Genomic DNA, 16,040 nt, shown 5'->3' with positions numbered 1-16,040 from the left:
ACAGGGATGCCTCCTCCCAAGCTCCAGAAACTCTGACCCTCACACTGCTGCAGGGAGCCCATGAATTGCTGGTCAATATCGCTCACCCTCTAGACTCCATGCTGCCTGTGCTTCTTCCAACAACAGCTAGAGAGCCACTGACTGATAAACACCTGTCACCTGCCCCTTTCCCAGAGGGTGAACCTCCATCCACTCCCACTGCAGAAATGAATCTTAAATGGTTGATTTCACTTTCCAATTCTGGCCCTAAACGTATAGGCAAATCACAATTTTGGTTCACTAGTGTGTCAGAAGGAAAGAAAACATAGAAGTAATGGAGACCAAAGCAGGTGAAGAATCTTTAGGAGAGAACATTTAATTTTTTCAAAATGAGAAAAAAATTATTGTCTTTCTTTTCTGGCTGATGGGCTTAGCTGTAGCTTGATGAAGTGGCCAAGCAGGAGAGATTTAACCAGAGGCGATGTGTCCAGTCACCAGCATAGAGACATCTTCTGTGTCACCATCCACATGTAGGGCCTTTTGGGAGACCTCATGCAATGCCCTCCATGTTAATATTCATCAGAAAATGGATAATCAGGGGACTCAGCCAAACTGGAAAGAGAAAAAAGTGCACACTCTGAATGGCAATGACTCCGCTACTAGCAGATAGCACAGTGATTTCTAGGAAACCACCACTAGTGTAGATGTTAAGAAGTTCATTTTCTGACTGCTCTAGAATCTGTGTTTCTTAGTTTAATGAACATGACTTTATTATATCTGTATTTTCAAAATAAAGAATCATTTAATTCTATTCCTCTGCCTGGAACTGAACACATAAAACACACACAGTCAAATGTTCAAACATATTTCTCTACATCTGTCAACAGAGCAAAGAGATATCTGACATTTTCTATTTCAAATTCTCAGTAAAAACAGGAACTCATTCTGCCTTACCTTGAAGAGGAATAAGCAAGACATACGATCATCACTAACAGACAATTTTGAGTGTAACTATTATACTGGTAGCAATTATACTTTATTTTATTTCTATGCATCTTACCTACTACCGGCCTATCATATGCAACACACTTGGTTAGATTCAGAAATGTAAATTGTTGTGTTTGATATAGGGTCCAATATCCAAAGAGCTACAATGCATAAACCATTTTATAGGCAGAAATAACCCAAAATATAAAGACACAGATAAATGACTGCTCACATGTACAGTTACAACTTGTTAATTAGGGAATTGAGCCTATCCTTTGTGATATCCTTACACCAAGAGCAAACACTTGGAAGCTTGCAAGTGGTTTACTCCAGATCATATTTGAATTCTATGAAATAGCACTAGTGATTGATTTTATGATCCTAGAAAACGTTAATTGGTTGTAAAAAATTTCTAATGCTTGCCACTTTTCTTTTTTATGATTTCCTTTTTCATTTTGTATTTTTCTCTAAATAATAAAATGCTACTAATAATATCTACAAATTTTGGGTACTTATGATGTACCATTGTGTTTGTTTTATTCACACATTATCTCATCATCTCTATTACTTGTTAAAATCTCCACTGCCATCAGGAACATAACTTCTTTTTTTCCCTCATTTTGTGAGTAGCCTTCTATGAATCCTAGAACCTTAGAACATAGAGGAACAGTAAACATCTGTTATTGGTCATAAATTATCTCCAACAATGGTGCTTTTGCATCTACACTCTTCATTTGATTTCAAAATTTCTTTATTCTCTGCACTGAGATCTCCATATTGTAGAACATCAAGGCCAAGTGCTCCTGTTTGCTCCACTAAGACTGACTTGTGGAGGCAAATGCGGTGTTTGGGTCATGGGAAAACATGCAAAGAAAGGCACAAAAAAGGTTTGAAATGATTAAAAATACTTAATTGACAGGATCTAGCAAGCAATTCCACGTGAAGTAGGTGGGAATTGGAACCTGGCCCACAAGGTTGATGGAACTCCCTTTGATCTGGTAAGATATTTAGCAGGTTGGGAAGAGCAACATATAAGCACAAATTTGGAAACATCTAATGTGACCACATGGGCAATATCCGCAGTATGTACACGAGACAGTAGTACAAACGGCACCCTACATGGAAGGTGCAGATTCAGCAATGATCTTGGCTGCTCTGGAGAGTTCCATGGAGTCATGAGAGCAGAGGGACAGGTTGACCACACTGACTCCGGGCCTCTCTCCCTGCCAGAGAACAGGGCTCTGGAGTGAGTCCATGAGGAGAGGTCCAGAAAGCTCCTGTCTCACCTCTGTCTCACATTGGCCTCTGTGCCCCTGGTGTGGAGGTCACTCTCAACACCCATGCTACATTCCTCCTCTGAAAATAAATTAGGACACCCATCACCAAAATTACTTACATATCAGGGGTCAAATATCGTGTATTTCTGTCTAGGTCATCTATGGCTTTCATGTCCTCTGAAGTCAACTGGAATTCAAACACCTATCAAAGTAATAGAAAACTTTAATTATTTTTAGATTACATCATTGCCAACTGGGAACCACCAAGTACGTCAGACAGTAGGGTGCAGAGACAATACTTCAAAGATCGATACGTTTCCAAAATTTATGAAAGACCTCTCTAACCATTCAAGTGGTCAATGAAAACCAGACGAAAAATAAACAAAAATCCATTCCCAGATAAAATATTTTGAAACTGCACAACACTGCAGACAAAGAGAATATCTCAAGATGCTGAAGAAGAAACAGCTGACATTGTGCACACATGATAGGGTCATGTACCTAGAAGACCCACAAGAATCTAGAGGCAAATTTTGTAATGTCTAGCGTAATTTAGTAGGTTTGATGAATAACATTGAATATCTATCTCTCCAATGAGCAGGTATAATAGGAAAAAACAGTTTTCAACATAACTCAAGCCAATAATTGTCTAAATACTAATGATTGCACATTCAAAAGGCATGGGTACTCAACTGTGTAAATTTGGGAGATTCTAAATATCAAAAAGATGTCACTCTAACTCATTCAATCAAATAAGTGTACAAATTCATAGGAAAACTGAAAGAGTGATACAGAAAATAAGAGAAAGAGAGAGTAAAAAATGATTCCTCAAGGATCTAGAACTAGAAATACCATTTGGCCCAGTCATCCCATTACTGGGTGTATACTCAAAGGATTATAAATCATGCCAATATAAAGACACATGCACACGTGTGTTTATTGTGGCACTATTCACAATAGCAAAGACTTGGAATCAACCCAAATGTCCATCAGTTACAGACTAGATTAAGAAAATGTGGCACATATACATCATGGAATACTATGCAGCCATAAAAATGGATGAGTTCATGTCCTTTGTAGGGACATGGATGCAGCTGGAAACCATCATTCTCAGCAAACTATAGCAAGAACAGAAAACCAAACACCACATGTTCTCACTCATAGGTGGGAATTGAACAATCAGATCACTTGGACACAGGAAGGGCAACATCACACACCGGGGCCTATTGTGGGTTGGGGGGAGGGGAGAGAGAGAGCATTAGGAGATATACCTAATGTAAATGATGAGTTAATGGGTGCAGCACACCAACATGGCACGTGTATACATATGTAACAAACCTGCACATTGTGCACATGTCCCCTAGAACTTAAAGTATAATAAAAAAAAATGACAACCATGTAGCACTTGATGAATCCAGGTAAGCGCATTTGTTGCATTATTCTTGTAGTATTTCTATACATTAGAAAGTCCACAAAACAAAAATGAAAAGCGATCAAAAACTATTAAAAGTATCAGTAATTACTAGGCGCGGTGGCTCTCGCCTGTAATCCTAGCACTTTGGGAGGCCGATGCGGGAGGTTTGCCTGAGTTCAGGAGTTCAAGAACAGCTTGGGCAACACAGTGAAACCCCATCTCTACTAAAATACAAAAAATTAGCTGAGTATTGCAGTGTGTGCCTGTAGTCCCAGCTACTCGGGAGGCTGAGGCAGGAGAACTGCTTGAACCCAGGAGGCGGAGGTTGCAGTTAGCCGAGATTGTGCCACTGCACTCACCCTGGGTGACGCAGTGAGACTCCATCTCCAAAAAAAAAAAAAAAATTAACAGTAATGGAGAAAGTTATGAAATTAATGATATATTTATTAAAAGATAATTTATTAATAAGTAGTGGGAAATTCATATGATCATGGATTGGAAATCTCAATATTGTCAAAGATTCGGTTCTCTCCACATTGATCTGCAGGCTTATTAAATGTCAATAAGAGATTAAAACATTTACTTGCTTGTGGAAGTTAATGAGATGATTCAAAATTTTAAATAATACATTAGTCAAGAATAGCTAAGATATTATTAAATAAATGAAGACGTTAGAAAATTATTTGTAACATATTGGAAGTGAAACTTACTTTTTAACATCATAGTACAGAAAAGTAAATAAGTGAACTGAAGATGGAAGAGAGGCCAGATAATTGTTCATGGAAATTTCATATATGTTACAGGTAAAAAAATGTCAAGTTATGTGAGCAAATATGAACTTTTCAATAAATGTCGGTGGGAAATTTTGCTAAAAATTCAAAAATTAGATATGCATGTTTGGATCCTTATTTCATATCGTATTTAAAAAGTCAATCCCATTCGAATTAACTAAATTTATAAGGAAAGAATATTAATAATTTTGTAAGCTAACACAGTAAAATATTGTGATAGTCCCAATATAGGATAAGACACAAAATTCACCAACCACAAGAAAGAGGCATGAAAAATGAGTCTACATGAAGGATAGAAACTTTTGTTTGTGAAAACATAACCACAGAGAATATGACAACACAGGTAAAATTTGGAAGACGTTATTTCAAGAATACATTCAAGTCCCTAAAGAATTAATATCCAGAATAAATACATATATATGTGGTTTCTAATTAATTTAACATATATAACACATGTCATATATATATCTATGTATACTAGATGAATTAAAGAACATACACACATGTATAAATACTGATAATTTCCACAGTCTTTCATAACATTTCCTTTTTGTTTTGTCAGTTTTCTAATGTCTAAAAATATTTTTAAAATCATATAGTGAATGCCATTACCTAGATTCATCTATTGTTTCATTGTCATTTTTTACTTTCTTTCTCATTCTCTGTGTCATTATTTCAGAGTATCCTATGGGTTTCTACACTGATTTTACTTAAGGTTTTAGAAAATAGTGACATATACATATATGTGATATATGTCATATATACGACATAGGATTTACAATATATATATACCATATATGATGCATATTTCATGTATCTATATATAACTAATTAGAAAACAAACATATGTATGTATTTGGATATTCTCTAGAGACTTGGATGTATTCTTGAGAATATATGAAATAATACATCAATTTAGATATATTCATATTCATACATATACTTATTAATATATTATTTCACACATATCATATAACTGATAGATTAATTAGGAACATGCCCTCTAACAATCACATGTCCCTGTATCCACTTGCTTGGTTATATGAATTTCCAGCTCCTTCCAATAAGAGGTGGTGTGTATTTCCTCACCCCTTGAGTCTGACCTATCCTGTAACTTGCATTAGGTGATAGAATTTCCCAGAAGCAATGGTTGGCAGCTCTGAGCCTAGACATGAAAAGGCTTTGCACGTGTCCACTCACTGCCTTAGGGTCGTGCCCAGTTCCATGACGAACCCTGGGCTGGATGGCTGGAGGATAAAGAACTGCATGGGAGAGGGGGGCGCTCAGACAGTTGCCCCATGGACATCCTGAAGCAGAGCTGCCTCACTGCTGTGCACACACATGAGAGCCCGGCCAAGAACAGAAGGACTGGACTGAGTTCAGGCTGAGCCCAGGCTAATTTTCTAACCATGGAATCTTGAGCTCAACAAATGCTTTTGCATTAAGCCTTTGTGTTAACTGGGTTTGGCTTATAACCTTAGATGTTGGAATAAATATGGTCTCCTACACATAAAAATAAAGACGAACGACCACCTCATAAAAAAAAAGGCAGAGTTAAACAAACAATTCACAAAGACAAAATTCTAAGAGAATAAATATAAGGAATTTATACTACATAAATATACAAAAAAAAATTCACGATGATTTGAAGACTAAAAAACATCTAATCAAACACCTCATTACAGAAAATAAAAAAAAAGACATATCCCTAGCAGAGGGATATGGATATCTCTGACTTAATGCTAATTCAAATCTCTGGTTTTGATCCCATCCTATTTCTCTCCACCTGTGTTGCCTCTCCTGTGTCAGAGTAGAAGAAATCCTTGTGATGTACACAAAGAATTCATGCATAGGAAATACAGGGAAATGGAGCTGGCCCAAGGGTGTCCTGAGAGCCTTACAAGAAGTACACGTGTGAAGGACACTGTGCAGCAGTCCTGAGGCCCACAGCCCGGCTCCTCACCTTCATGTTCTCCCTGATTCGCTGCTCACTGAAGCTCTTGGCCAGGACCACAACGCCACGCTGCAGCTGGTAGCGCAGGGCAATCAGGGCTGGGGTTCGCTTGTGCTTTTTTGCCAAGGCACAAAGGACTGGGTCCTCCAAGAGAACTGGGGAGTTCTGGTCCACCCTGGAAGGAAAGGCAGAAATGCTGAAGTCCTGAGGCTGGGGATACAGTTTGTTAGGCGGCTCCCTAAACAGACTAAGGCGTCCACTCTGCACCAGAGCTGCTCACGTGAGGCCCCTGAACAGCAGCCTCAGCATCAGCTGGGATCTTGTCAGAAATGCAAATTCTTCCCTCACCCCAAGTCAGCTGTGAGTGAACTCCAGGAAACAGCATGAGCTAATTAAATTTTCTGAAATCGAAACAATGTTTTACATAAAATTCCTGTTGCTCTTATTACCACGGTTTTTCTCGATGGGATCCCAGAGCACTATAGGCCACCAGAACAATGTCTTTTGACTTGCAGAAATCCAGCAGTTTTCTCTGGTTGAGGTAAGGATGACATTCCACCTGCAGATGAGCAAGATGGAAAAGCATCAGATAATCCAAAAGTTGTATTAATATTAAAATCACCAAAGTAAAAGAAGCTGTATAATGTAGAGCACTACATTTGAACAGAGAGTATTTGCCAAAAAATGATGTTTTACATACAACTTAATTTTATATCCCTCTCTCCTAAGAAAATCGAAATGCTATTTCTGAGCAAAAGCAACCTCTACGAACCCTATCCTGGTTTCTCAATAACTCCAACCACTAGAAGGAGACACGGCCAATTTCAGAGCTGGGATGAAGTAAGATTCTTTGAGCCTTAGGCATCAACTTGTGCCAGAAATCAAGAATTTGTTCAAAGAGTCATGAGAGCAGGTCTGAAAGACAAAAGAACTAGATTCCTAATTAATAACCAAAATGTATACATATATATGTATGCTTTCTAATTCATCTAACATATTTTATACATATCATATATGCCATCTATGAGATACATATATATCCATATATAATGGATGAACTAGAAAACATACATATATGTATAAATACTGATAATTTTAACAATCTTTCATTACTTTTCCTTTTTGTATGATGGATTTGTATGGTGACATCTCAAATGTCACCAGTGGGTTTCCTATGAAACAAGTGCTTTGTCTTTTAGACCTACCCTCAGGAGTCTTTGATCAAATTCTTCTTTCATATATATATATACATACACACACACATATACATACATACATATATACCTACTGAGTAGACATGAGCATTGAAAAATAAGTAAAATGAATTAAAAAGCATAGGATAAAAATCCATGAGTCTATAGTAATTAGTGAGAGAATGAGAAAAAGAACACAAATATTTGTCTACTCTGATGGTGGTCATTACAGTAATTACATTCACAGTACATTGCTAATTGAAGGAAGATATTAACTTTTACCCGGACTTAGCAGAATAATAGTATATTACTTTTACTTGTTGAGAAACTATTTTTAGTAAAATGTCAGGTAAGAGTAGTTAAACAAGTGGTTAAAATTGAAAATTTTCTGTAAAAAACCCAAGGAAATAACAAACAAGAGAACAGAAATACAACACAAAAAAGTTCAAATCACTGATGTATACTCAATCATATGTGAAAATTTGTCATGGAACTATGACTTCTTCTGTCGATAATTATACCCCAGCAGATTACTAGTAATCGTTAAAGAGAAAACATGTGTTAAAAACAACAGATCTGACCATCGTTAGTTTAACCAAGTTTTTAAAACTAGCTTCACCACTAGTGGGGCATTCTGTGATTGTATGCAGTCTAGTGTGATGCAGTTTGAAAAACACGGCATGATAAAAACATTTTCTTGCCCCAAAGGTTTAAACCAATGTAATAAAACACTTTCATCTAATTTCTAATTTACAGAAACCTTCAATAACTGGGAAAAACAAGTTAACTGATATCAAAATACAATGGTATAAAAACAACTGAATTCTGGTTAAAAAAAGGAGAGCCACAAAAGACATTTTGATTAAACAATGGAAAATTCAAATATGGACTGGATACCAAATGACGTGAGGGCACTGTAGATGATGTTCTTAGATACAGTAATGACACTGTAACTGGGAGAATATCTTCATTCCTGTGACATGCTTGGAGAGATCTCCAGGGGTCAATTGGCATCTTTACAATTTACTTTGAAGAGGTTCTAGAAACATTATATGTATTTATGCAGATATACCCCATATAACGTTGCAAAATGTTAGTAATTTTGAATACAAATGGTAACATAGGTCTCCAGTAGTATTTTTATCAAATTTTTGGAAAGTTTGAAAATTGCCATATTAAAAATTGGGGAACTACTAATATTAAAACCACATTAATTTCTCATTGCTTTTATGTAATTATCATGGCACCATATCATTATACCAAATTCACACATTTTATACATTATGTATTTCCACTGTTGATTTTTACTCATTAACTCTAAATTTTTAAAAATGAAATAAAACAAAAAAGTATAAGGTACTGGGAAAGGTGTGGTGATTTTAATGCTGAAATGTGTGTAACATTTGGGGGTAGTCAATTTGATCAAGAAGGCCTGGAATCATCAATCAGGATGCAAGGAAAAGATGGAATTATGTCTAGGCTATGAAAGAACCATGCACAGAATAGATGTGTTTAAGCAGCTGATTGCATGACAGACTCCAAAGAACAGCAGCAGACTAGGAGCGGGGCAGTCATTGGTCAGCTCGATGTTCTCCTGAACCTTCCTCAGTGTTGATTTCATCCACTGTGAACAGATATCTCCATAAACATGTCAGTTTCTCTTTCTACCATGGATGACCTTCATTGTCTGCAGATAATTTTTAGTGTATCTATGCCCTTGGTCAAGGAGTGTGAAAGCAGAGATACCAAGAGGCACTGAGACATCTGAACCCCATGGAAATCCCTAGTATTTCTCTTCTCTTGCTCTTACTCTCTCCTTATGTACTGCTCATTCCATCTTTTCATGGCTTCATATCTATGCACAATTTCCTCCAAATCAACTTGACCCATCCACTCTCTGGTCATCTTTCATAGCTTAGGGGTAAGTCCACCTTTCCCTGAATCTAATTGACAATCCTTGGCCTCCTTGATTGAACTGATTTCCTCTAAATATAACTCACAATTCAGCATCAAAGTTGCAACACCTTTCCATAAGACTTTTCTAAGCTGGGTACCAGTAGGAGCCCTCTATGCCCTTCTAGACAGAGGCTTTGCTCTCTAGAATCTTCTCTTTTACAAAGATAAGTGGGACTAAATGAATGGATACTTGGCAATAGGACAGAAAGAGGGGCATGAAGAGCAGAAAAGACAGGAGGCTGAGGGCGCTCACCTGGTTGCAGACAGGTTTGTACTTGAGCCCTGGCTTGTTGAGGATCATTTCCAGCTGCCTGCGATTGAAGTTGGACACCCCGATGGACTTGGCCAATCCTGCATCTTTACATTTCTCCATGGCCTGGGAAAAAGGAATTGTGAGGTGTCATTAGTGTAGTCAACTGAAGACCAAGATAAATGTGACACAGAACTGTGAAAGAAACAACTGTCTAGATATGACAATCAAACTATGTAGCTGTGGTTCTTAAAAGGGAGAAAATAAAACAGAAAATTGGAGAAGAAGATAGTGATTGCAAGAGTAAGGATTTCTGTTTCCTCCTTAGGAAACTGGAGAGTCTAGTGCACAGGCAAGGAAAGAAATCCCAGTCCTCCTTACCCCCAACCCTTCTCCTCCACTTCTCTCTTTTGTATGCCTGTCATTTCTTTTTCATCACTGCTCACAAAAACTACCTTTGTAAAGCTCCTAAGGTTTTGATCCAATGGTGCGTTTTCCATTCTTGTACTTGGAAGATAGGAACCAGATGTCTCCTATCTCATCTTTCTTATCTGTGCTCTCCTCCAAGCACTCACCTCCCACGTAGCACAGAGATCCACTGTGTCAAATAGTAGTTTTCCATTTTCATCTTTTGGGATTAGTTCCTCACCTGGCTGAAGTAGAAGCAGTCAATTTAGTGATGTCACAAATCAATTTCTCCACATAAATTTCCCCACACATAGCCATGCTCTGAGGTACATTTAAGGACACTAATCCTCCGTGATGTAGGTGATGCAATGCTCCTGAGAGTGATATGTACAAAGTGTGCTACATATGAAGGTATAAGGAATGTCTTCAGGAGACAGACTTCCTCTAATCTCTTATAACTATTATATGTATAAATAAATACCATCTTTCTGGTTGGTAATGGAGTGTCATCATTGACTTACATTACTTTCTTCTGCTCCTATAATTTTCTCTGTGGCAATACCTCTCTTCAACTGCAAAAGACCTTGATATCCAGGAATAAAGGATTGTACTTTTGACCCAGATGCCACTATCAGAGTTCTTTATCTCCCTGAACATGTGATGTTCCATGGACAGGACCATGAACCAATCATGGTCCATGGAGGTGTTTTCAAGGCTAGTTTGGAAGTTGGGAGATGCACAGGAGCTCACAGTAATAACCATGAGCCTGAAAGTGCTCCAAAGCCATAAATGCCACCAATGAAAAAGGTTGGAACAAATATTTAAAAAGCCTTTTGTAATAAAGCAGAGATAAGGATGGAGAAAGGATACATTTTTAGAGATTTTATCAAATTCTTAATGTAGCCATGGCTTTGACTTTCATATCTAACTCACCCTTGCATTAACTAGCCTAAGGAGATTTCCGTAACCTTAAAACAAAAGTTACGAATGACACAAGAATTCATCACTAAGCAAGAATAAAAACTCAATTTGAAAAGAGATGACGCAGAAGCAACAGTTTCTCATGAAGATTTGTAGTTTAAGAGACTCCAGGACTGAGTTCTTGCCCCTTGAAAGGAGTCAAGAGGATGGAAACTCATTGTGCACCCTATATGCAACAGCTTTTCTGGACACCACAACTTCATGAAACTCTGTGTCTGTGAACATTCCAAGAGGTGAACTCAGGAGTCATAACTAAGACCTTGTACCTTCAAGGAGATGATTGTCACTTCCTCAAGTTTTTAAAGCAGACGGTTTGAGGATTCTGCACTCTTTTCTTGTAGACATGCATCACAGAAGTATGGATTCAAAATGTGTTCAACAGAAAGGGAATTAGGAGTTATGTTTAGGGCTCTTCTTCCATGTTATAATCCCTATGTCCTCCTAAGAAAATGCTTAGTTCAAATATCCATGAAAACAATCTAGGAAAATGCTTAGTTCAAATATCCATGGGAACAATATTTATGCTGACAACAAAAGTGAAATCAATTTGATCACAAAGCTGCCTACCTTTACAGACACTGGAAAATGAATAAGATAGAGGTCAACATAGTCCAATTGAAGATTTTTCAGTGACCTTTCCAAGGCTGGTCGGACCAACTCTGGTCGATGGGAATTGCACCAAAGCTGCAGAGGTGAGAGAAAGGAAGTTGTGTAATGAAAACGTGAGCCAATTTTACTAGTTTGCTCCACCTAATATTTAGACATTTTCTACTACTTCACAATGACCACAGGCAAACTTATTCTCTCTCTTCTTGTGATGACTTTTGTTCTGCCATATCCTGATGAACTTTGTAATATGTTGGATATATTGTTAGTACATATATTGAATGAAAGAGTGAAATTACTCAAAGGGTAAAAATTGTTATCAAATCATAAGCATACCCATTATCTGAATTATCTTTGGTATGTTTTACAACACGTTAGTAGTGTAATTATTTCATCTATTCAGCCCAATGGGCAAGACTAAGTATCTTTGAGGTTGAGAAGCATAGGAAGCAAACACAGTTTTTAATATGTCAACTTGGGCTGGACACAATTTGAGACAATGTAGGCATTATTATTTAATACTCACAGAGCTTGCTTATATTGCTTTCTCTCTCTGTATGATCAACATAATAATGGAAACTGAGAATCGTAACAAATGTAAGAAACTCACCCAGGAGGTAAGTAATAAGATAATATGATTAGGATTCTTTCTGATTCTATATTCTATGTTAAACCATATTGATCTGTGCTGACCTCAAAGAGTAAAGGGACTTCGAAGTCATGAGTTGGAACACTGCAAAGATGAGAAAGTCATCTTCATTTTCTGCCTTTGATTTTACTTTTCATACATGAATAATTGTGAATAAATTGAAATGAATAAGCACAATTCACCCTCAACTGTGGATCCAGTCATAGAATTGCCACCTCCACACAATCACCATAAACAAATGTACACACAAGCTCATCATAGGCACAGTACCTTTGAAGTGTAGAATATGTCTTCTCTCTTCACACTGCCATCTGCAATCTTGCTTCGGATGGCCAGTCCAACCTGCGCCTCATTATTATAAATATGTGCACAATCAACATGGCGGAACCCAACTTCTATCGCCAGTTTGGTGGCCTCTAGAGCTTTATCTTTAGGAACCTAGGGGAGCAACCAAAGGTAGTATTTTCTGACTAATGTGCCTGAGGGTTAGTTCAGGCACAAGCAGCGACCTTCACAAAAATCACCTTTTCCTCCTTTCTTGGATGAGTTCTATACGTAGAATCATAAGTCCATCCCAGTCAGCCTGGGTCTTTCCCAGTTAGTAATAAAGGTTGGGCATAGCAGGAACTTCTGCAGTCCCAGAAAATCACTGCTTGATCACTAACTTGGAAGTGTCCCCAAAATAATTTCAGGTTCAGTGATTTTGTTTGAAAAAATTAACAGGACGCAACCTATAGTTATAGATATAATCTTAATTATTTTTAGTATGGTGAAATTAACACGAGGAATGGCCGGGCTCGGTGTCTCACGCCTGTAATCCCAGCACTTTGGGAGGCCGAGGCGGGTGGATCATGAGGTCAGGAGACCGAGACCACCCTGGCTAACACGGTGAAACCCCGTCTCTACTAAAAACACAAAAAAACTAGCCGGGCGTGGTGGCGGTGCCTGTAGTCCCAGCTACTGGGGAGGCTGAGGCAGAAGAATGGCATGAACCCGGGAGGTGGAGTTTTCAGTGAGCCGAGATCGCACCATTGCACTCCAGTCTGGGCGACATAGCGAGACTCCATCTCAAAAAGAAGGAAAGGAAGAAGAAAAGGGAAAGAAAGAAAGAGGGAGAGAGAGAGAGAAAGAGAGAAAGAAAGGAAGGAGGGAGGGAGGAAGGGAGGGAAGAAAGGAATGAAGGAAGGAAGGAAGGGAGGGAGGGAGGAAGGAAGGAAGGAAGGAAGAAGGAAGGAAGGAAGGAAGGAAAAGAGAGAAGGGGAAATAGCCACATGGAAGTAATTATGAAGGAATACAGTGTAAGTTCCTGTGATTCCTCTCCCACCATGTTGCTGCATAGAACACTCTGACTTTATCCAGCATCACATTTTGTCAAATGTATGTGAACTGTTGTCTACAAGAGATGCTCTCTACATACTCCATTACTAAGATTTTGTCTGGGACTGCTTACATTGACTCACTCTGCCTAGCAGACACAAAACTTCCAGTCTCCAAAAGGAAAGCAGGTGCACAGAAACTCCACAGTTTCCACAAGCAGTTACTTATAGCCACCATTCTTATAAATTAGGAAATACCGAGAAATCTACCTTATCAGATACCAGCTGGTTTATATTGGAAACAGGCCTGTCTATCTATGGATAGCAGTCTATTATGTTAAGTCTTTTCTACCCAGCCTTTGGCCATTCTGTCTACATGACAGAACTAAATACTAGGAGTAGAGATATATACTCTAAGGATATTGATTTGTATATTCAAGAAATAGACTGCAGGGAGTAAGTGATTAGCAAAATGGGGTTCAGCTCCATAAATTCAAGGCAACTCTTTTAGGAAACATATGATTGCAGTGAAAGTTACAATTATTGACTTACATAACAAATGTGGATACAGATTTGAAAGTATATCTTTTAAATGACAAAAACAGAAACAAAGCAAACTGTTTTCCTATCTTAAAAGTATTTCTGAGGCTTTCTTTTTCCCACAAAATTACAAGGAACTAGATACTGGGTCTCACAGCCCACTCCTCATATCATCCTTGACCATTTCTTTGTTGTGCGAGCACTCAAAGGCTCACCAAGGGTGGAGTTTCAGTGGTGTTCTCATCTTTACTTCCTCTCCGTGACAATTTATATTAAAGTAAACCACTCCTGTCAGTGGCCTTCAAAATGTCCCTTTGTAAATCCTTATATCGTATAGATGAGAAATGTGAGACTCAAATTTTATATAACTAGTCCCTATTCACACACATTGTATTCCCACGACAGTCTTGAGATACAAGTTTTCTTCCAGTGTAGAAAGAGCTAAGCCTAGAAAATAAAATCTATTCCATTAATTTTCTTGTCAGAGAAACAAGAAATGTCTCTGTTACAGTATTTTTATACCAATCTGACCCATATTAACAAAGACAAAGAATTTAAACTTCCCTTGTTAGGTTTTACTTTTTTTTTTTTTCTTAAAATGAGGATATTTTATCGTTTCAGGTAATTTTCCCAGAGCTGAGAGTAGCACATGGGAAATTCTCTTTAGTCCAGCTCTAGTATTACAGTTTGGTGCACGAGGCTGCCCAACAGAACAGTGATACTCTCCCAACAGATTTCATGCAATCCGTCTCCACTAACTTTTGCCATTAATATTCCTCTGAATTGTGTCTTCTTGGAAGAAGTAAATATCTGTTCAACTATACAAAGAAACAGAGAAACCACTCCCATTGCAATCAATCTTCAAGAGACGGAGCAGGCAGGCCGTGTTCTTTCTGCTGAGTTTTATAGACTCTGACAAGCTGTGAAACAAACATAAACAGAAGACAAAACAGTGCCCCAAATAAGCAGTAGATGACCCTGTGACCAGACTGCATTGCAGAACAAAGACTGACGTTTAAAGGGAAGTCATGCAGAGTAACTTGGGAACACAAGCCTGATAACTTGGTCAGCTTCCACTTACTCTAGCTTCCACTTACTCTAGCTTTGCTCCTTTAAACTCTCAACACTAAAAACATTAGTATTACCTCTGCAGGCGCATAGGTGCCAAATCCCAGGACAGGCATGAAGTGACCATCATTCAGCTTCACACACTGATGTTTCAAATCCATTTCTGTCACTGGCCTGGTTGGCAAATGTATCTTTCTTCCTCCCTCACAGGCTATAAGAGCAATGAGCAGGCAACGCCCCTGGACACACTGTCTGCTTGTTAACCAATGGCATGTGAGAGGAGGGACAGAGGCAGTCTTACATAAGCTATGATAAAAATTGAATCCAGTTCAACTGCTTCTTATCTAAGAAAATTCCTAAGTAAATTATTATGTAGTTATGATACACTCATTAATTTCTCTCTGCAGTATTTTTGCTATTTAAAATCTCTATTTATGAGACATAAATTATTCAAAGAGATTTGTAGAACAAATTGTGAGTTTACATAAGACTATAGAAACCTCCAGCTACAAAGCTCTTTTTTGTTTGTTCCATGGTGATGTTCCTTCTGTATTTTGCATTATTTGAAATGATTAATTTTCATTTTTCTCTCTCTCACACAGTTTAAAGGAATAACTAATGAGCATTTCATTAAAATATTGCCCTCAATTAAAAATTAAAGTTAATTTTAT

General features: G+C 37.9%; 1 protein-coding gene across 1 annotated transcript; it reads right to left on the bottom strand.

Annotated features, from left to right (window-relative positions):
- Nucleotides 1–327: 327 nt before the first annotated feature.
- Nucleotides 328–15,551, bottom strand: LOC117087703 (aldo-keto reductase family 1 member C1 homolog). Its single transcript, XM_033218240.1, has 9 exons — nucleotides 15,447–15,551; nucleotides 12,716–12,883; nucleotides 11,758–11,874; nucleotides 10,377–10,454; nucleotides 9,805–9,927; nucleotides 6,852–6,961; nucleotides 6,412–6,577; nucleotides 2,363–2,445; nucleotides 328–591 (listed from the first exon to the last, which is right to left on the bottom strand). Exons 1-9 carry the CDS (start codon nucleotides 15,528–15,530, stop codon nucleotides 549–551), a joined length of 972 nt encoding a protein of 323 aa, XP_033074131.1. The 5' UTR covers nucleotides 15,531–15,551; the 3' UTR covers nucleotides 328–548.
- Between the last annotated feature and the right edge of the window lie 489 nt (nucleotides 15,552–16,040).

The sequence above is a fragment of the Trachypithecus francoisi genome, unplaced genomic scaffold (assembly GCF_009764315.1).
Source record: "Trachypithecus francoisi isolate TF-2019V2 unplaced genomic scaffold, Tfra_2.0 Contig00681, whole genome shotgun sequence".
Lineage (NCBI taxonomy): Eukaryota > Metazoa > Chordata > Mammalia > Primates > Cercopithecidae > Trachypithecus > Trachypithecus francoisi.
This window is presented reverse-complemented; position numbering and strand designations above follow the sequence as displayed.

Bases quoted from the DNA above. Each gene is read 5' to 3' on its own strand.
- LOC117087703 (XM_033218240.1), bottom strand. From the start codon at position 15,530: ATGGATTTGAAACATCAGTGTGTGAAGCTGAATGATGGTCACTTCATG. The intron at 12,884-15,446 runs GTAATACTAATG...TTGCTCCCCTAG, and splicing joins GCACCTATGCGCCTGCAGAG to GTTCCTAAAGATAAAGCTCT. The intron at 6,962-9,804 runs GTGAGCGCCCTC...GCTCATCTGCAG, and splicing joins ACAAACCTGTCTGCAACCAG to GTGGAATGTCATCCTTACCT.